The sequence below is a fragment of the Dipteris shenzhenensis genome, chromosome 24 (assembly GCF_047967505.1).
Source record: "Dipteris shenzhenensis isolate YYH24624 ecotype China chromosome 24, Dip_SZ_1.0, whole genome shotgun sequence".
NCBI lineage: Eukaryota > Viridiplantae > Streptophyta > Polypodiopsida > Gleicheniales > Dipteridaceae > Dipteris > Dipteris shenzhenensis.
The window spans coordinates 23,716,915-23,736,354 of NC_141619.1; the positions used below are offsets into that span (position 1 = coordinate 23,716,915).

At 48.0% G+C, this 19,440-nt stretch overlaps 1 protein-coding gene across 4 annotated transcripts in view; it reads left to right on the plus strand.

Moving 5' to 3' along the window:
- The window catches only part of LOC147886393 (serine/threonine-protein kinase VIK-like), a 265,479-nt gene extending 251,559 nt beyond the window's left edge, over positions 1–13,920 (plus strand). For all 4 annotated transcript variants that reach the window (XM_087395887.1, XM_087395889.1, XM_087395890.1 and 1 more), the window contains one exon: positions 13,673–13,920. In XM_087395887.1, coding sequence (XP_087252013.1) covers positions 13,673–13,826 — 154 coding nt within the window. In that variant the 3' untranslated portion in view covers positions 13,827–13,920. The remainder of the gene's footprint in view (positions 1–13,672) is intronic.
- The last annotated feature ends 5,520 nt before the right edge of the window (positions 13,921–19,440 follow it).

Here is a 19,440-nt window from a genome sequence, read left to right on the forward strand (position 1 = left end):
ACTTTCTCTCTCTAAATGACCACCCTTTAAATGCGGCCTCCCTTTTTCACTCCGTGTCACTTTCTCTCTCTAACTACGGCCTCCCCTTTTCATCCTATTTTACAAACTCCTTCTCCTTCTACCTTCTCTCCAACTTCTACCTCTCTCTTACAAACCCTTCTACAAAAACCTTCTCTTTTCACCCTCTGTCCAACTTCTACCTCTCCCTTACAAAACCCTTCTCTTTCCATCCTCTGTCCAACTCCCCACCTCCCTCTTACAAAAACCTTCTCTTTCCACCCTCTATCGACCTTCTACCTCTCTCTTACAAAACCCTTCTTTTTCCACCCTCTGTCCAACTCCCCACCTCCCTCTTACAAAAACCTTCTCTTTCCACCCTCTGTCCAACTTCTACCTCTCCCTTACAAAACCCTTCTCTTTCCACCCTCTGTCCAACTCCCCACCTCCCTCTTACAAAAACCTTCTCTTTTCACCCTCTGTGAGACCCTCTATCACTCATCAACTCAACAGGACAATTAAACCAAGAGATGATCTGGTCATATAGAAATGTGGCTACTACCTTGGCTGTACAGTTCTTGACTTCGAGCCATTTGGTTCCATAGTCGGTGGCAAGCAGAGCATACTTGTTCCCTCGGCGTGTGAGATGGGTCCAATGAAATCCAATCCCCAGCGATAGAAGGGAGGCACCGGAGTGAATGGTTTGATAGGGAGGTACTCACGCCTTGTAGGCTTGGGGCCCGCTCGTTGACATGAATCACATCTGGTCACATGAGCATGGCAGTCTCGGAAGAGCTTGGGCCACCAGAACCCTACTCGCATGATCTTCCTAGCAGTAGCATCTGAGGCCATATGCCCTCCACCTATGCCAGCATGTGCCTCTTCAAGAATGGATTGTGTCTCGTGCGGAAGCACACAGCGGAAGCACACACTGTCTCAAGATTTGGTCCTTCTCAAGCTTGTACAATTGACCTGCAATCAACTTAAAAGGAGCAGCTTGAAGGATCCGCTTGCGTTTCTCTGTTGGAGTTAATCCTGGAGGAAAGCCACCTGTAGACAAGAGGTGTACTATGTTGGCATACCATGGTGGGAAGCAGTCCACCGCAAACAGGCATTCATCAGGTAGTGCCGTCATTCCGAACAAGCCCGCATCGGGTAATTCATCGGTGATACCACTGGCTGGTTCCCCGGAATGTAACGTGGACAAGTGGTCTGCAGGTTGATGCAGTCTCCCAACCCTCACCACAACGTCGAATTCAAATTCTTGAAAAATAAGAATCCATCTGCTTATCCGGCCACCAAAAGTAGGCTTATTCAATAAATACTTAAGAGCTTGATGATCAGTGATGATCACAAACTTGTTGCCCAAGAGGTAGTGACGATACTTGGTCATGGCATAAACCATGCCGAGGCCCTCCCTTTCTGTGGTACTGTAATTGCGTTCTACTCCATTGAGTTGTCGACTCGCGAAGTAGATCGGCAAATCAATCTTGGTATCCTGGTTAGGTTGAGCCAGTATAGCACCTACTGCCCACCCACTAGCATCCACATGGACATGAAAAATTACATCCCAATCGGGCTGCTTGAGGATGGGGGCCTTCACGAGGCGATGCTTCAGATCATCAAAGGCTAGTTGTTGTGGGGTGGCCCAAACAAAAGATCGGTCTTGATGTAGGAGTTCTGTCAGTGCAATAGCAATGTCGGCATAGAAACGTATGAACCTTCGGTAATATCCTATATGCCTCCTATATGCCCTAAGAAGGACTTCACCTCTTTGGGTGTACGAGGGATGGGCAATGAGATGATCACCTCTACCTTTGCGGGGTCCGTGGTCATGCCCTCAGCAGAAACAATATGACCAAGGAGAACACCTCGGAGGGCGAGAAAGAAACATTTGCCAGGGTTCAAACACAAGCGCACTTCTCTGCACTTATCAAAGACCCATCTCAACTTATGTAGATAATCATTTTGTATTGCCGGATCAAGATGGGAGGCCGATTTACCATTAAAAACAGAGAAGTCATCTAGAAATACCTCAAGAAACTTGCCGATATTCTCTTGAAAGAGTTTGGTCACAAGTCGTTGAAAGGTTGCCGAGGCATTACATAGTCCAAAGGGCATCATTCGGTAGGCGTATGTTCCCCATTGAGTGACAAAGGTAGTCTTGGGTTGATCCTGTTCTTTCATTCGGACTTGGTTGTACCCGCTATATCCATCCATGAATGAGTATAAAGCATGTCCTGCCACTGTCTCCAACACTCTATCTGTGAAGGGAAGGGGGAACCTATCACGTCGTGTTGCAGCATTCAAACTCCGATAGTCAACACATATTCTAAGTTTGCCGGTCTCTCTTTTGGGTACAATGACAATTCCGCTGACCCAATCGGAGTAATCCACTGGGTAAATTAATCCTGCTTGCTCCATTTTTTGTATATCTGTTTGGACTGCCTTGCCGTAGTTGGGATTCATGCGGTATGGACCTTTAATCACAGGGTCTACATCCGGATATAAGTCGATGCGATGCTCCATGAAATCAGCGGGCACCCCCTTCAAATCCTTGTAGGACCAAGCAAAGACATCCACAAATTCTTTAAAAAGGTCGGTGACTGCAGCTAGAAGATAGTCATGTTCCCAAACCCAAGTGGCTAACTTCAAATGCCTGGATTGGTCCTCACTTCCAATGTTGAGATACCGCCAGTTCCGTGCCTCATCAACAGGGGCAATGCATTGGGATGTTGAGGTACTTGGTTCACCCATTCTCAGTCCTGTATGTGCTGGAGTATCTTCAAGGGGAAAGTCCCCCTCCACTTCTCTCAACCAAGATGGGGGGTAGGTAACTGGGGGGTTCTCGGGCATTGACTGAGATGTAGAATCAGTAGATGTTGCAGATGTTGTATGCCTTCGATGCCTCAGTGATTGTTTCAGCATGCCCCGGTAAGGTAAGCCTTCCACCTCATAAGTGGTTTCCGGAAGGTCTTGAATTGATGGGTGGTCGGCTTCTGATAAGAAAAGGTCAAGCAAAGTGCGATCGGCCATGTCCTCACCTCTGTATCCGGTATGCACCCTGGGTCCCCTCAAGACCTCAAGCTGTTGGTGGTGATTCTCCTCAAGTTCAGCAATGTCTATGTCACTTTCTTCTAAATCACTATCACCATCAGTCTCGTCTTCATTAGTGTTACTGTCTTCTGTATGACCATCATTGCACTCAGCAGTACCATGGTTGTACACCATAGTACCATGGTTGTACACCGTAATACCATGATTATACTCTGGAGTACCATTGGTGGGTTGTGCAGTACCAGCCTCGTCTACAGTAGATCCTTCATTGTATCCTATAGTATTGTTAGCATCATTTTGACCAATGTCCTCCATGTCGGCCACTGGACGATCCTCAATGTTTACTCCAGTACCATCATTGTCCTCAGTACGATCAGTGGTGTCCACTGTAGTACCCCTAGTGACCATTCTCTTATACATGTGTGGACTATTGCAAAGTCCAAAGGGAATCCTTTCGTAAACTAGTTCAGCTAGACCCTGTGGTTCTAGGTGGATTTCTGATACTGCAAGTAGGTGTTCTTCTTGATCTTCTTGTTGGCATAGTTCCACCATGTTGACGGCTAAGGAGCCCAGGGCTCCCATCCAATCCAAAATGACCGCTTCCTGGTCTTCTTGATCAGCCCGATCCAACAAGAAGGTCAAACTTTCAAATCCTTCTAGGGTTGTCTCCTCATTGATATCTTGGTCACCACCCCTGGGCCAGTCCCCACAGGCCCAATGCTCCTCTTCGGTTCCGGCTTGTTCTTCAAAATCCTCCTCTCCTAGTTCTATTGGTATGTGCCTTGCCTGCCCTGTGACCATATCTATTTCGAGGGATGTGGATCCCCAGGGCAATCCTGAATGGCCTTTGAAGACCGCAACCATGGCCTACCAAGAAGTAGAGGGTAAGTTTGTTCATTTTCGGTCATATCAAGGACAACAAAATTGGAGAGAAAAGTTACTCCGCCAATCTTCATGTGAACACCTTTCACTGCACCCATTGGTTTTACTCTGCATTGATCAGCCATGCGTACCTGAAAGTGAACATCACTTGTTAACTTCAACCCTAGTTTTTGGAGTGTACCTTTCGGCATAATGTTCACAGCCGCCCCACCATCAAGGAAGACGTCCTTCAGCTCCACTCCATGGATCTCCACGGTGAGCTTGGGACTTTGTTCACAAGTGAGGGCAGCGTAGGCAGAGAAGTGGTCCGGTGTAGACCCATGCTGAGCCAGTAATGTCTCTGGTGTTGGCTCACTCGGAGTAGATTTCTTGTGTCGACCTCCTGGGAGGCGATTAAGAAATGTAATAGTCTGATGCTTGATTTGGGGGGACAATAGACAAAGTTGTCGTAGAGTGAGGTTGGGTTTGAAACTCATAAGATCTTCAAACAGGGAGTAGTGGTGGACACTAGCATTAGCCTTCTGCAACCTCATCCTCCTAGCCTCTTCCTAGGAAGGACTAGGTCTTGTCCCCATAGCCCCTTCTCTGTTGAGTGCTGTTGGGGACAAAGTGGGAGGACCTACTCGTGCCTCATTATCCCGGTGTTGTCTGAGGGTTGTCACTTCTGTTGCAAACCTCACAGTTCTGGACTTGCGGGATGGAAACTGAGGTGTGCTACCTTCATCTTCAGAACTTGTTTGAAGATCTCTCGTGACACCCTTTACCACCTCCTGATACCTCAAAGGTATAGAGTGATCACCCGAGGATGAGGCACTTCCAGAGTTAGTGGTTGACCTTAATGGTTGTGTGCCCTTTGAGTTTGTTTCTGAATCACTATCAGAAGCCAGCATGGGTGGTCTATTCTTGGGCGTACTGTGTACCTTGGAGGGGGAGAATGACCTCGGTGGGGGAACACTTGTCGAACTCATTGGTGCTGAGGTCTCCGGTGCTGACTCTGAGTCGCCCTTACATTTGTCACCTTTTGTATGTGACCGTGTCACAACGCCCAACACTGCGCCAATCAAATGGGGACTGTTGCCCTCCCCGCCACTACTACATCAACCATATTCACTTGGGATGCGGGTTCCACTCTTCCATTGGGACAATCTCTGGTGTAGTGGTCATTTGTGTTGCACTATGTACAAGAGGGTCCCCCGAACGGCTGTGTACAATCATCTTGGTAGTGGCCGTACTCGCCACATCTGTAACACATGATGGGTCTTCTAAAGTTTGTACCTCTGCCTGCACCTCCACGTCCACCTCGGAAACCACCCCTTCGACCGCGTTGATAAGAGGGTCCATAGCCACCTCCTGACATAGGTGGTTGGTACAGTGCATAGTATGGCTGAGGATAGAAATAAGGGGAACCAATTGAATTGGGGGCAGGAGCTTGGAGCAAAGGGGGAGCCGGAAGCAATGGAGGCGGCATGATAGGAGGAGGAGGTGGCTCAGATGCTCGTGCAAGAGGGGGAGCAGGAGATACTTCTGCTGGGCCAGAAGTTATGCGTACCGTTCTGTTGACTGCAGCAACTAGAGGTTCCCTATACTCTAGAAGAAGCTTCCTTAATCCTTTGAGGTACCTACACTCAGAGGCATCATGTCCATGGATCTCACAAAATGTACAAAATGAGGTAGAAGTAGGTACCTTTCGCTTGGAGGGGCACTCCCAGTAATCATGGTTAGAACCCTTGCATTCTGTGCACCAAAGGCCACTTCGAATTCGAATTTGGGCCTCAAAGGACAATTGGCCATCCACCTTTATTCTATCTTTCAGGCCTTCTTTGATTTCTTCTAACTCCTTCTTGAGTTGCTGCCATGCGGATGATCCCTCCTCTCTTGGGAGTTGGGTGGTCGTAGTCGTTGATGAGGCAAAGCTTAGTTGTGACCGTTCCATCTTGACAAGTTCTTTTAGGAAGTCTTGAAGTGAGGCATGTTCAGGGAGTTTATCAACCAACCTTATAGCAATGGTAGGCGGTAATGCTTTCAAAAACCATCCCTTCATGACAGCATCATTAGGTGGCACAGACATCTTTGCCGCCAAGACCCTCATCCTTGTGCACATCTCAAAGATGCTTTCTCCAGGCTTCATGGTGTCAGTGGATAACTCTTGGACAATCATGTGTTCGAATTTTTCCAACTTGAAAGTGCGTAAGAATTCCTCCCTTAGGTCTGTCCACGTTTGGAAGTGGTCCGGAGGAAATTGACTGTACCATACATCCGCAGCATCCTCCAATGACGAGGGAAAGATGTGAAGGAACACATGCTCATTCTCCACTCCTTTAGCTCTACATGCTGTGAGGAACTTCCTCACATGAGCTTCCGCATCCTCATGGAGGTGGCCTTTGAACTTTTGAGTCTTCACGTGGACCTTGTTGAGTAGCTCGAGAAGTCTAGCTCTGTCTGGAGGACTGAGAACGGCCATCCCCACCCGAGAGGTTGGAGAAGATGCAAGAGTTGGAGGGAGTCCTGATGAGGCTGTAATGAGTGTTGGTGCTCCCAAGGAGGAGACCACCCCGACAACTCCTCCCATGGAGGACCACAATGGGGAAGTCACTACTGATGCAGTCATAGAGGAAGTGTACCCAGATGGTAGCGCGTAAGTGGGGGGTCTCGGTGTTGTAGAGGGAAAGAGTGAGAACATGGAAGATGTGGGGGTGAAAGAGGATAGGAGAGCATTTGGGAAAGAGAGGGACGGAGTTGAAGTCATGGATGAGTAGGTAGAAGGGAAGGAAGGAGGTGGTGGAAAAGGCAACACGGGAGTGGATGGAAAGGCAGATGAAACCATCATGGCAGGTAAAGGCATGGCCGGAGCAAAAGTACCCCCCAATGGGATAGATCTAGAAGAAGGATTAGCTAGGAGCCCGGAGCTATGCATAACAGATGAGGTAGCAGCTTGTCCACAAGAGGTCGAGGCGGCGGGTGCAGATGGAGTCACCACTCCGGTAGAAGAGGTGGTTGATGAAGACATCGTTGCAGGAGGAGGAGAGGGGCTGCCTTGACCTTGATGAGTCCCTGAGGAGCCCTCGTCCTTAGTACCCTCTTCTTTCACCTGTTCTCCGCTTTGCACTTCTTCTTCTCCGGAGTCCGGATCTGACCACCAGGGTTCTTGTTGATCCAAGTCAATGAGAGTGTCGATGAAGTTACTTGCTCTGGCTACTGCTCTAATGGGCTCACTTTGTGCTTGAGTTGAGGACTTCGCAAACTTACGTCGCACGTAATGCTTCTTGTACCTAGTTTGGTCTGCCGGAAGTCTTTTCTCTACTCTCCTCAAGTATCTCCTAGTTCTCTCACTAGCTCCTTCAAATATTTCAGAACTACTCGGCATAAGACCTCTCTCTAGGACCCTAGATCACCACTTCAGTCGTGCTACTCAACACCAGCAGTGTCCCACCGTGATCGCCATAAACTGTTTGAGGGGAGGGGTTCCTATTCTTCCGGAGGTGTTACCGGAGGCCAAAGGCCACTGGCATGAGAAGCATGAGTGTTGCAATGCTCTAATGCAATGGATCGCACAGAGTGCACCGTGCAGTGGTGTGCGAGTGTCGTATGCTATACTGCAGTGAATGACGACGTCGTACGAGTGCACTATGCTAAATGACAATCACCTGCGAACTCCACAACATAAGCAGAATAAGAAAATCTCGTCCTACACTAGTGAACAATCCCCATATCGGGAAGAGACGAGAGATGAGAAAGTGACCAAGTTGGCCAAAGTACATATCACTGGACTAGTGTCTCCAGGTCACAAGTCGCAAGTCACAAGAATACACAGGTCTATCCCTACACACAAGTCTCTCCACACTCTCTCCTTGGCGAGCTCGTAGCTCTAGCCTCTATCTCTCCTCACACTCTCTTTTCTTCCGCTCGAGTGCCGAATGCTGAATGCCCCCTCCTCCCCTCTCCACCTTCTCCTTCATCCTCATCCCCCGCCTTGGAGGGTCCCTTCTTTGCTGAGAATGCCCCCCTTTCTTCCCATTGGTCATCCTCTTATCTCCTTAGCTATTGAGGATAGCCGTTGCACCGTTGGCTCTCTTGATGGCTACGCCGACTTCCTGACTCCCTGACTCGCCAGCCTCTTCTAGTTAGGATGGTGTAAATTCTCCATGTGCAGGTGAGCTGGATCACCGCACCACTGCACCACTGTATCACTGAACCACTGTGTAAATGTAAATACTCCTGACTGCTCCATGTGCTAAGCTCACTCTCCATGTGCGCAGCTCTTGATGAGATCACTTTGGACATGATACTCCTGGTTGACCTATGGTTGACATGTGTCGATACATGGTTGGCTCGGATAGTACTCCTGGATGAACCCGTGTGATCGCGTGGCTGACTTGTGTTGACACATGGTCAACATGTGGTCAACAGATGTCGTCATGTGGTGAACGCCTGTCGACAGGTGGTCGTCGTGTGGTAAGGTAACACTCTCCCTAGCCTACCCTCTCTCTCTCTCTCTCTTTCCACCATGTTCATTCATGTGGTATCAGAGCCTCCTTTCCCCTTCTTCTTGCTCTATCTAGAGGATGAGAGAAGCCTGCAAATGGAAGCTCCCCTCTAAGGTAGAGCCTCCCTTCCCTTAGCCTCGCCATGGTTCCTCGCCATCAAGTACTCCGGTGTCCTAGTGATTGCTCTTGGTCCTCGTTTGTGAGTTCAGCTCACTCCCGCATCAGTTCGTGGTTCTCCCTCAGCATTGGCGGACATTCCTCGTCAGTTGGTCGCCAAAAACTTGTTTTGGAGCAGTCCAACGGCTGTTTTTTGACCTTTTGAGGTCCGATTTTGACGTTTTTTGACATTTTGGCACTGCCCAAACATAAACGACCCTGTCGCGCACCATTTTGAGAAAATAAAAATCGACTTTTTTTCTGTACGGACGTCCGTACTGTTAGTCTAAAATGAGTGTTCTAGGTGTGCTTTATAGTCTAGTGAGTCCTAGACATGCCACGTGTCATCTTGGGAGTTATCCCATATACACTATGGCTTTCTAGAGTCTAGTGTCATACTATATAGTGTTGTACATGTCTATTGTCTATGACATCAATCAACATCAAGCTTTATATCATGTGAGTATTTTGTTTATAATTGCCCAGCACTTGTTCTTTCATTTTTCTTTCCATTTTGCTTTTCATTATGCTTTCCACATTTCCATTCCATTCCTAGCTAGCGACTAGATCTCTTCATGTGCTATCAAAGCCATGTTCCTAGCCCTGCTCTCTCTTTCCCTTTCCCTTCCAAGAGGTTGAGGTGAGGGAGGCCAATGAAGCTACTCTACCTCCTCCTCCTTGGAAGGTTTCCCTCTTCTCTTCTTCCTTGAGCTCTTTTCTCCACGCAATGATCCGCCACCTCTCTTCTCCTTCCTTCAGCTACATCTTTATGTGACCTGCGGACAATGTGATGCTTCTATCCGGATCTAGAAGCAGAATCACGGCTTTGTGTCTTCAGTAAAGTTGTAGAGGACCTTGAGTACTACAAATTTCGTTTTTACATAATTGCAATCCGAGTTTTCTGTGAAAATTTACAGCCCTTGCAAGAAGTGACGAAATTTGTTTCTACACGCAAATTTTATTCTCGAGCTCAATGATTTGACAGCCCAAGCATGATGCAGCCAGCTCAACATGGAGCTATCCATCCTCTTCATTGTTGACCTCTGCTCCAGCCCGCCATTTTTTCCTTCTATCCGACATTCTCTTGGAGTTGTTGCCCCGCAAGTTGGTATCCGTATTATGCCCGCCATTCTGCTCCATGTAGCTCTGCTGCCCACGCAATTGTGAGCTCTTGACATTACATTGCGGTGACTCCTTCACGTCACTACTCCAAACCTTGGTGAAGACTTTCCGAGCTAAATGTGAGTTCTCCGATACTACTCTGACACACTCCACTACAGTGATCTCTCTGATTAGTGCATTACATTGAGCTTGATGTAGACCACTCTACATCAACAAGTGACTTCTTCAACATTGCTTATTCGATCGGTGCCTAAGGTAAGGTACTTCACATTGATTGACTTCCCGATTGGTCGTGGTACCTGAGGCTTCTACTTCGACATTGGTGACTCTCCTTCCTGCATTTTGGGAGTCATCATGTAATTGCTCCATGTAGCTACCCATGGACTTCACCGACATATATTTTGGGGCATTCCTGCCTAGCGCTTCATCGACATCGTCATCGACTCGCAGGGATGTGCACGCATGTGCATTAGCTACTTGGAGGACATCTCTTTCACAAAGAGATATTTTTATTTATTACTACACGCTTGATGTATTTTGGGGTCCTCTGCCCTGGATAGTTTCCCTAAAATAATATGTATTGAGTGTTTGGTTTTCATTGAGTCTAAAGGTCCTCTGCCTTGGATAGTCCTCCTAAATAGATGTATTGGTTTTCCTATTTTGGTGTGTGGCTTCCTAACATGTCCTGTTATGAAGCCAAGGGGGGATGTACTGTGGGAGCCATGTATTGGCTTTGCTAGGTTTAGAGGGGGATGTATTGTGGGAGCCATGTATTGGCTTTGATAGGTCTCGTTATTGGGCCTGGCCGAGTTCTAGGATGTTGGTGTATTCCTAGACCTATGAGCTGGTCATGTAGCCATGCTATAACGTGAACCTCTGAGCATGTTGAGTATCAAGCCATGAGAGTGCTTGGATCAACCTCTGAACACGCTCAGACACTTTAGCCTCTGAGTTACATAGGGTGCACAGTTTGATGACCGTCATTGTCATGTTTTGTTCTTGGTTCCATTCCAATAGTCCCTCACCTTAGACCGTCATTGTCATGTTCTGTTCTTGGTTCCATTCCAGTAGTCTCTCACCTTGCCTTCATGGGGGGGTGTTGGAATATGAAGCCAAAGTGAGTCGAAAATGAGTGTTCTAGGTGTGTTTTATAGTCTAGTGAGTCCTAGACATGCCACGTGTCATATTGGGAGTTATCCCATATACACTATGGCTTTCTAGAGTCTAGTGTCACACTATATAGTGTTGTACTTGTCTATTGTCTGTGACATCAGTCAACATCAAGCTTTATATCATGTGAGTATTTTGTTTATCATTGCCTTGCACTTGTTCTTTCATTTTCCTTTCCATTTTGCTTTCCATTATGCTTTCCACATTTCCATTCCATTCCTAGCTAGCTACTAGATCTCTTCACGTACGTTCATATGGACCTCTACATGCGGATGCGCGACAGTGCTAGGAGTCCGTACAACTTGTCAAAAGGCGATTCCGAGCAGTTTTAGGCTACTTTTTGGCATTTTTTCCTCAGATTTAGAATCCTGTGACCTCCACCAGTGATTTGAGCTTCCCGACCCATAAGTCATTTCAACTATACCAACACTTCGGTACATTGACTTGAGGCTTTCGACAGCGGTAAATACTCTTTTTACACCTCGTCATCTCCTACAATACATTTTCGCTCATTTTTTTTAGCACTTTCGCTCATTTTTTTGAGCCTCTTCTGCGCATTCGGTGACTCTCTAATCGGCACATGGAGAGTCATGACGTGATTGCCCTTGGTGGCTGCTTCCATGGTCTTCATCGACACATCTTCCGAGGCATCCTCGACATGAGCATCTTTGACACATCATCAACGAGAAGGATGTGCACACTTTTGTGCGGTAGCTACTTCGGGCACATGGGTTCTCTTCCCTTGCTATGCATAAAATGAATGAAATATATCTTTACTAGTTTCTTGTTTGAGTCAAGGGTACTCTGCCCTAGGTTGTCCCCCAAAATGAATGCAAATAAATCATGTGTGGTTACTCAAAGGTTCTCTGCCTTGGATAGTCCTCCTAAAAAGATGTATTTTCCTATTTTGTTTTGGTGTGTGGCTCCATGTCTCTCATTAGCCCTTGGAGCCAGGAGGGGATGTATTGTGGGAGCCATGTATTGGTTTTGATAGGTTTAGAGGGGGGTGTATTGTGGGAGCCATGTATTGGCTTTGATAGGTCTCGTTATCAAGCTTGGCCGAGTTCCAGGATGTTAGTGTATTCCTAGACCTATGAGCTGGTCAGCATCCATAGAACACACTAGACTAGAACTCACACTAGAACACACTAGAACACACCAAACTGACTCAATTTGGCTTCATATTCTAACATCCCCCCATGAAGGTAAGGTGAGAGACTACTGGAATGGAACTGAGGACAGAACATGACAGTGACAGGTCTAAGGTGAGGGACTATTGTTGGAATGGAACCAAGAACAGAACATGACAATGACGGTCATCAAACTGTGCACCCTATGTAACTCAGAGGCTAAAGTTTGAGCGTGTTTAGAGGTTGATCCAAGCACTCTCATGGCTTGAGACTCATCATGCTCAGAGGCTCACGTTATAGCATGGCTCTAATGCACTGAGAGCATGCGTCAATGTGTTGCAGCTCAACACCAAATTGAGCTCCCTTGTCCGCTGTCGAATGTTGTGCTCGATTGAGCTCACCTCCAAGTTGAGTTCCCTTTTCCAGTGCCTTGACTTCTGAAGTTGCTATGAAAAAGGTTATTTCAATTATGAGGTGCTCGTATTGCCCCCTGCATACGAGGAGTTCTAGGTCAAAATTGTAAGAAAGTCTTACCTATGATAGCACTGCAAGATGCTCGTCATTGGGAGTTATCCCATATGGTGTCAAGCTTCTCCAACTTATCGCCATTGCTCAAAGAAAGCAAGGGAGCAGTCAGATTCCCTTCATGCTTTTTCAGGGCGATGTCGTCGTATGTGAAACCATTGTTCTTCGGTGACATGAGACCACTTTCTTTGTCAGGTTCTTCCCTTCAATAGACTACCTCAGTAGGACAAATCTATAAAGCACATTACCAATGAAAGCCAAGTAATGAAGGTAAGATGAGGGAAAATGGGGTCCAACAAGAAGAAAGAAAAACTATATACAAGAGAATGAGAATGGGAAATTGTGCTTAAATGGTGAATGACAGAAAAGAGATAAGAGGAGGAAAAGAAACTAGGAGTGCACAAAATATTAAGAAGAAGGAAGGCCAAGGAGGAAGCAAAAGGGAGGATATGAAAAACTAATCAAGAAAAGGAAAGGATTTAAACAAATGATAAAGAAATTAGGGAAGAAAAGCACACGAAATTGCAAAAACTGAATATAAGAAAAATCAAACGAGCAAGGTTTTTTACTGAAAACTTGAAGAAGATAAAGTCAAATATAGAGAGGGACTCATGCTCTGCTAGAGAGTTGAGAGGGGGAAGAACAGGAGAAGAGGAGTGATACAAGGCAAAGGAACAATGTAAACAAGAGAGGGGAGGAGAAGAACAGGAGAAGATGCAATGCAAAGGAACACCAGAAACAAGAGAGGGGGGGGCTAGTGCGTGAAAAAGCAGTATGGGCAAGAGGGAGTTTATGAACGCACCAGCCTGTGTCTTGAAGGTAGCACTACAAGCAAGCGAGCTGGACAAAATCTGGATGTGTGAACGAAGGCACAGAAGAGTTGGATTCAGTAGTCACAGGTCTGATGAGTGTGGGAGGAGTGGTGGTAGGTCAGCAAAGGTTTGGGAGAGCAGCGAGGAAGGAGAGCAGGCCCTAGATTCAGTCTCATGATGGAGTAATATCAGGAACAATGCATACGTGATAAATTAAACATATTTGGTCCAATGTTTTTATTGTAGAAGTGCTTTCCATTGTATGTACTAGTATAATGCCGTTCTATTATTTTGGAAATGATCAAAATCCTAAGCATACCCTACCATTGGAATGCAGGTTATTGTATTCATGTTGGGACGATCGACCATTGGAAAGACCACCATTTGCAAACATCATAACACGTTTAGAGGAAATCAAGGAAAACCTTTCAAAGCCCAATATAAAAAACCGCTATAATAGGCTGATAGAAACTTTGAAAAGAATTACATAGCAATGCATGTAGATTGTATCGATTATATTAGGCTGATAGAAACTTTGAAGAGATTTACATAGCAATGCACGTATTTTGTTTACATTATGGCAAACTTCCTAGTATTTCATATGAAGCCTCGGGTATGTGGCTAACTCTTTGAATGTAAGGAAGACAGCATTAATAGTCCGTTTCTTTTTCTCGACACTTGAGCATGAAATGAAGTTTTTAAAGGATTTGTTTTGGCTTGTACAAATATTATAATCAACCAGTTTTGTTTAGCATGTAGTTATGAAAGTCAATTCACTCTATTATTTCCCCCGTTTTTTCCATTTTTTGAAAAAAGGAACAAATGAAAGAATCTTCTGTTAGAAAACTTGAGAAAATGATACAGATCAGCAATCCATGACCAATCAACATGGGCAGCTGGCTACTAATTCTTAGGGTCCCAACTCACTGCCTAGAGGATGTCACTAAAACGTGCCGTCAAGCTGCTCCTCTCCCCGTGAGCTGCTGCCCCACCCCCTCTCCTCTCTCAGCCAGCCCCCTCTCCCTCTCCCTCACCCTCGTTGCCCCCCCTCTCCCTCCCCTTGCTGCTCCTCCTCTCCCTCTCTCCTCGCCAGCCCCCTCTCCCTCCTCCCTCACCCTCCGGCTCCCCTTCCTCCTTCCCGCCCTCCCCCTCCTCCACCCGACAGCCCCCCTGCCCCCCTCCTCCACCCCCGCCCCCTCCTTTCCTCTCCCCCGCCCACCCTCTCCCTCCCCGCCAGCCCCCTCCTTTCCTCCCTCACCCTCTCCCTCCCCGCCAGCCCCCTCTCCCTCCTCCCTCACCCTCCCGCTCCCCTTCCTCCTCCCCGTCCTCCCTCTCCTCCACCCGTCAGCCCCCCAGCCCCCCTCCTCCACCCCCACCCCCTCCCTCCTTCTCCCCCGCCCACCCTCTCCCCTACCCGCCTTCCCTCTCCCCCTTGCCATCCCCCTCGCCCACTCTCCGCCCCGCCCCCTCCCCCGTGCCCCACCCCCTCCTTTACTCTCCCCCGCCCACCCTCTCCCTCCCCGCCAGCCCCCCCCCCCCGCCCCCTCCCTTCCTAACCCGCAGCTCCCCTCCACCTCCCCCCGCCTCCTCTCCCCCTCCCCCCCGCTGCTGCCTTCCCCCGCCCCTTCTACCCCCCCGCAGCCTTCCCCCATCCCCTTCTCCCCCCCGCAGCCTACCCTCGCTCTCCTCTTCCCCCCCCGCAGCCCCCCCCACCTCCTCTCCTCCTATTCCCCTCTCTCCTACCCTCTCCTGTTCTCCTTCCTCCAGTGCCTGTGTTCCAAGGCCATCTGGGCAGCAGTTTCACGGACGGAACTTTTTCAGTGTTTTAATCGGCCTTTTCACATCGATTGGCGAATGGATCCCCATTCAGCCAATCTTCGTCCACTTCCATGGCCACGAGAACCGTCATTTTTTCAGAAGACGAGTTGCAGCAGCTCAAGAAAGATGTGGAACTTGAGGGCTCCACATCACTTTTCGCCCGCATCTTTGGGTCACACCCTTCCAGATCACAGGCTAGAGACTGGATGCTGGCGGCGTTACGAGGAGATCTTGCCCCACACCTCAGAGATATTCGACTTTTGGACGTGGATTCTTCCAAGTGGCTTTCGACTCCCACGAGTCCACGGCCCTTGTTCTCAAAGCTAATCCTCTGGCTTTGGGTTCGAGGAGGATTTTTCTTTTGCCCTACACCTTGGGCTTCGATCCGATCGAGGAGGACAGTCAGGTCACATCACTGTTCATTAGATTTCTTGGTCTTCCTCAGGTCTACCATCAACTTCTTGCTACTATCGGAGCCAGATTCGGAGTGGTCCTCACTGAGATCCCCCCCCTTCCTGGCATGCCTTCTTCCTCGGCAGAGGTAGTTAGAGCAGACGGGGTGCCTCGAGTTAGGGTCATTGTCTCTTACCCTAATATCTCAGATGACCACATCATGCTTCAGCGCCTAGACGGCTCTCTCTTTCGATAGAGAGTCGAGATTGCAGGTAGACAGAACCAGTGCAGGATTTGCAGGACCCTTGGGCACTTTGCTAGAGATTGCCCAAGGAAGAGAAAAAGACCCAAGAGGGCTTCTGGTGCGCCTCCTTCACGTACTACCCCGACTGCACCTCCCCAGGAGTAGCAGGGCGCCCTGCTTTGCGCACCCCAGGACCACCAGGGGCAGCAGGGTGCCCAAAGTCCGCAGCACACCCAGTATCACGATGATGGAGAGCGATCAGAGCAGCTCCCTTACCTTAGGAGGAGACCTTTGATCCGATTCAAACAAACGCCATCCAGACTCCAGAGATAGATGTTACTGCAGCCCTAGACACTACAGTTCCACATCAGGAGGGGCCTTCAGATGCACCAGTACCAGCCCTAGTCACTTTGGTTTCTGGTCATGAGGGGGCTACCGATACCTCTTCCCCACAGACTATTCCTGCCACAGTCAGGACGACAGAGGAATGCATGCACAGATGATGACTTCAGATTCCTCTTCAGCCCAGCCACAGGCCTCGTTAGCCCCCACCTCCAGTTCTGCTGATAGAGGCCTGGCAGGTCCTTCTCCTCCATCTTCCACGAGTGCAGGTCTTCTTCGCACTCCTCAGCCACCTGCTTCTCAGGAACTCTTTTTCGGCACTGGCAGATTCGGCAACTTTCATGGATGAGGAGTTTGTGCCCTCCACCTTAGGGGTCCCGGTCATTTGGATTCCTTTTGATAGGGCCTCCCCCTCAGCAGGTATGGGGATCCTTTCACCTCTTGAGTTTCTTGCCCTCAGCAGGAGTGTTTCGGCCCAGGGGAAGCTGGTCTCCTCTACTAGATCGGATAAGCCTTTCCACCCAGCATTCTCTTGTCGATGAGGATAGTCAGCTGGAACTACAAGGCCTAGGCGGAGTTCCACACCATCGCCGTAGGCAGCTGATCCGGAATCAGTTTCATCCAGGTGTCACTGGAGGTGCTATTGATATCCTTTTTATCCAGGAACACAAGTTGGATGGCAGTGATTGCTCTAAGTCTGGCAAACTTCTTTCAGGACATACCTTCTGGTCGCGTGCTATAGGCACAAGGGGAGGTACTTGCATTTCGGTCTCTCCTTCTATTCTGCCCTTGGTTACTGGTTATGGTATGATCTCCCCCTCTAGACCTCAATGGATCATTATTTTGATTGGAGGGCGTAAGATTGGTCTTCTCAATCTGTATGCCCCCAACAACAGAGGGGAGTGAGTCTCCTTTTGAAAGGAGTTACTCTCTTGGGCCCCCATTGCAGCTTTTTGGATCATTGGTAGCGATTTCAACATGGTTGAGTTGCCATCAGACAAAAAGGGAGGTAGACATGATGGAATTCATTCTTTAGAGAGGGCAGCTTGGGATGCCTTTAACTTTCAGTACAGTGGCAGGGACACTTGGTTTGATGATGCCTTTCATGTTATGCCACAGTCACTCCTGTACTCTTGGTCGAACAGGAGAGTACACACGCCCATCCATGCACGTATTGACAGATTTTATGTAGATGATTGGGCACTTGACAGAGGTAGATCTGTATGCATTTCTACTGGGGTTACCACCTCAGATCATTTTCCAGTGGTGTTGCAGATTCTTGAGCCTCATCGGAGAGGACGCTCTGCCAATGTCAGGATTCCGGATGCTTTTTATGCAGAGGAGAGCCTCACGGAGGATATTTTACAGATTTGGGTTACTCACATACAGGGTGGAGTTGCCCACCCATCTCAGGTAGCTGCAGCCTTATCCGGAATTAGTGACTATTATCATACAGTCGCTGATTCCAGGAGACGTGAGATTCTCAGACGAGAGATTGGTATACGCCAGTAGTTAGCGTCCCTTCAGAGGGAAGAGCAGAAGAGGTCCACAGATGCTTGGATTTAGGAGCGCCTTGCTGTAGCAAGGGCTCATATACAAATATTGTTGGATCAGAGAGCAGAGTATGCCTTTCATGCACGGGAATCCTTTTGGATTCAGATGGGTGGCAGGGTCAACAAACACTTTTTCTCTACTCATGGGCCCAGACATAGTAGAGATAGTGTCTCACAACTTGTTGACTCAGACGGGGTGTTACAGTCAGATTCTAATGTCGTCATGCGTGTAGCTTTAGATTTTTTTGCATCCCTTTTTACTGCAGATCCGCGCACACAGGCCATAGATGATGCCAGAGAGGTTATTTAGTAGTGTATCCCTGTATTGGTGAAGGATGAGATCTATGTTTCTCTTGATGCACCTTTCACCAATGCAGAATTCAAGACTGCATTACTTGCCCTTCGCAAGGGCAAGTGCCCAGGTTCGGATGGACTTACCCCTTCTTCTTTTTTTACTTTTTGGGAGCAGATTGGTGATAACATTACATCAGCCCTACAGGGCGTATGGGACTCTGGTGAGATGCCGGACTCACTTACAGATGGTCTCATTCATCTCATCCCAAAGGGGGGTAATAGGAATGTAGTGTCACAATGGAGACCGATCACTCTATTGGGCACTTTTTACAAGATTCTGGCAAAAGCCATCAGTCTGCGGCTACAGGTTTTTCTTCCAGATTTAATTCATGACACACAGACAGGGTTGGTGCATGGTAGAAGTATTTTCGATAATATTTTCTCATTTTGGGAGGCCTCAAAATGGGCCATGCAGGGCCACCAGAGGTTGGCCATTCTACTCTTGGACTTTGAGACAGCTTACGACAGAGTAGATTGGGATTTTTTAGAGGGTACTCTATCTCGCTTTGGTTTTTCAGATGCATGGATTAGAGGAGTATCCTCTCTCTACAGATCAGCCCATAGCCAGGTGCTTATTGGGGGGGTAAGAGGGGACAGATTTCAGATTGGTAGATCAGTCCGCCAGGGATGTCCTCTTGCCCCTTTTCTTTTTCGGTTTGTGGCGGAAGCTATGAGTATCTACCTTAGATCTCAAGCTGATATTTATGGGCTGAGGCTTCCTCTCCGCCGGGAAGAAGAGCTCCTGGATAGTGAGTTGGCAAATGACACGGCTGTTTTTTTGGATGGAGAGCACTTCCAGAGCCACACTGGCAGATCTGTTAACATACAAAGAGGGTCCCATTTTGGTAAAGGAAGTAGAGAAGAAGATAGATAAAGAGGAGCATGCTATCATTCCAGGAGCATCTATCTTGCATTTTGATGGCTCATACAGGAAGAGTTTACATCAAGCTAATGGAGGCTATGTGATTACTGATTCAGAGAGCAAGCTGATTCAGAAGGAGGGAGTCCATCTGGAAGCCGGAAGTAATAATGAGGCGGAGTATGCAGCATTATATGAGGGGTTGCAGGCTGCACTTAAGCTGAAGATTCAGAAGATAATGATCAAGGGAGATTCTCTACTTGTTGTAAAGCAGGTTCTAGGAAGTTGGCAAGCAAGAAACCCGAGGTTGAAAGGGTATCTAGCCAAAGTAAAAAGGCTGCTTCAACAATTTACAGCATGGAATATCCAGCATGTGCGAAGGGAGGATAATCAAATGGCACATGAATTGGCTCAGGAGATGAGTGACCAAGATCCAGTGATAGCAAAGCTTGAAGATCCACTGTACAGAGGGAGAGAATTCCTGGCTCAAATAGTGGATTTCTTACTTACTGGACATCTACCTCGGGAGCTTAAGAAGAGTC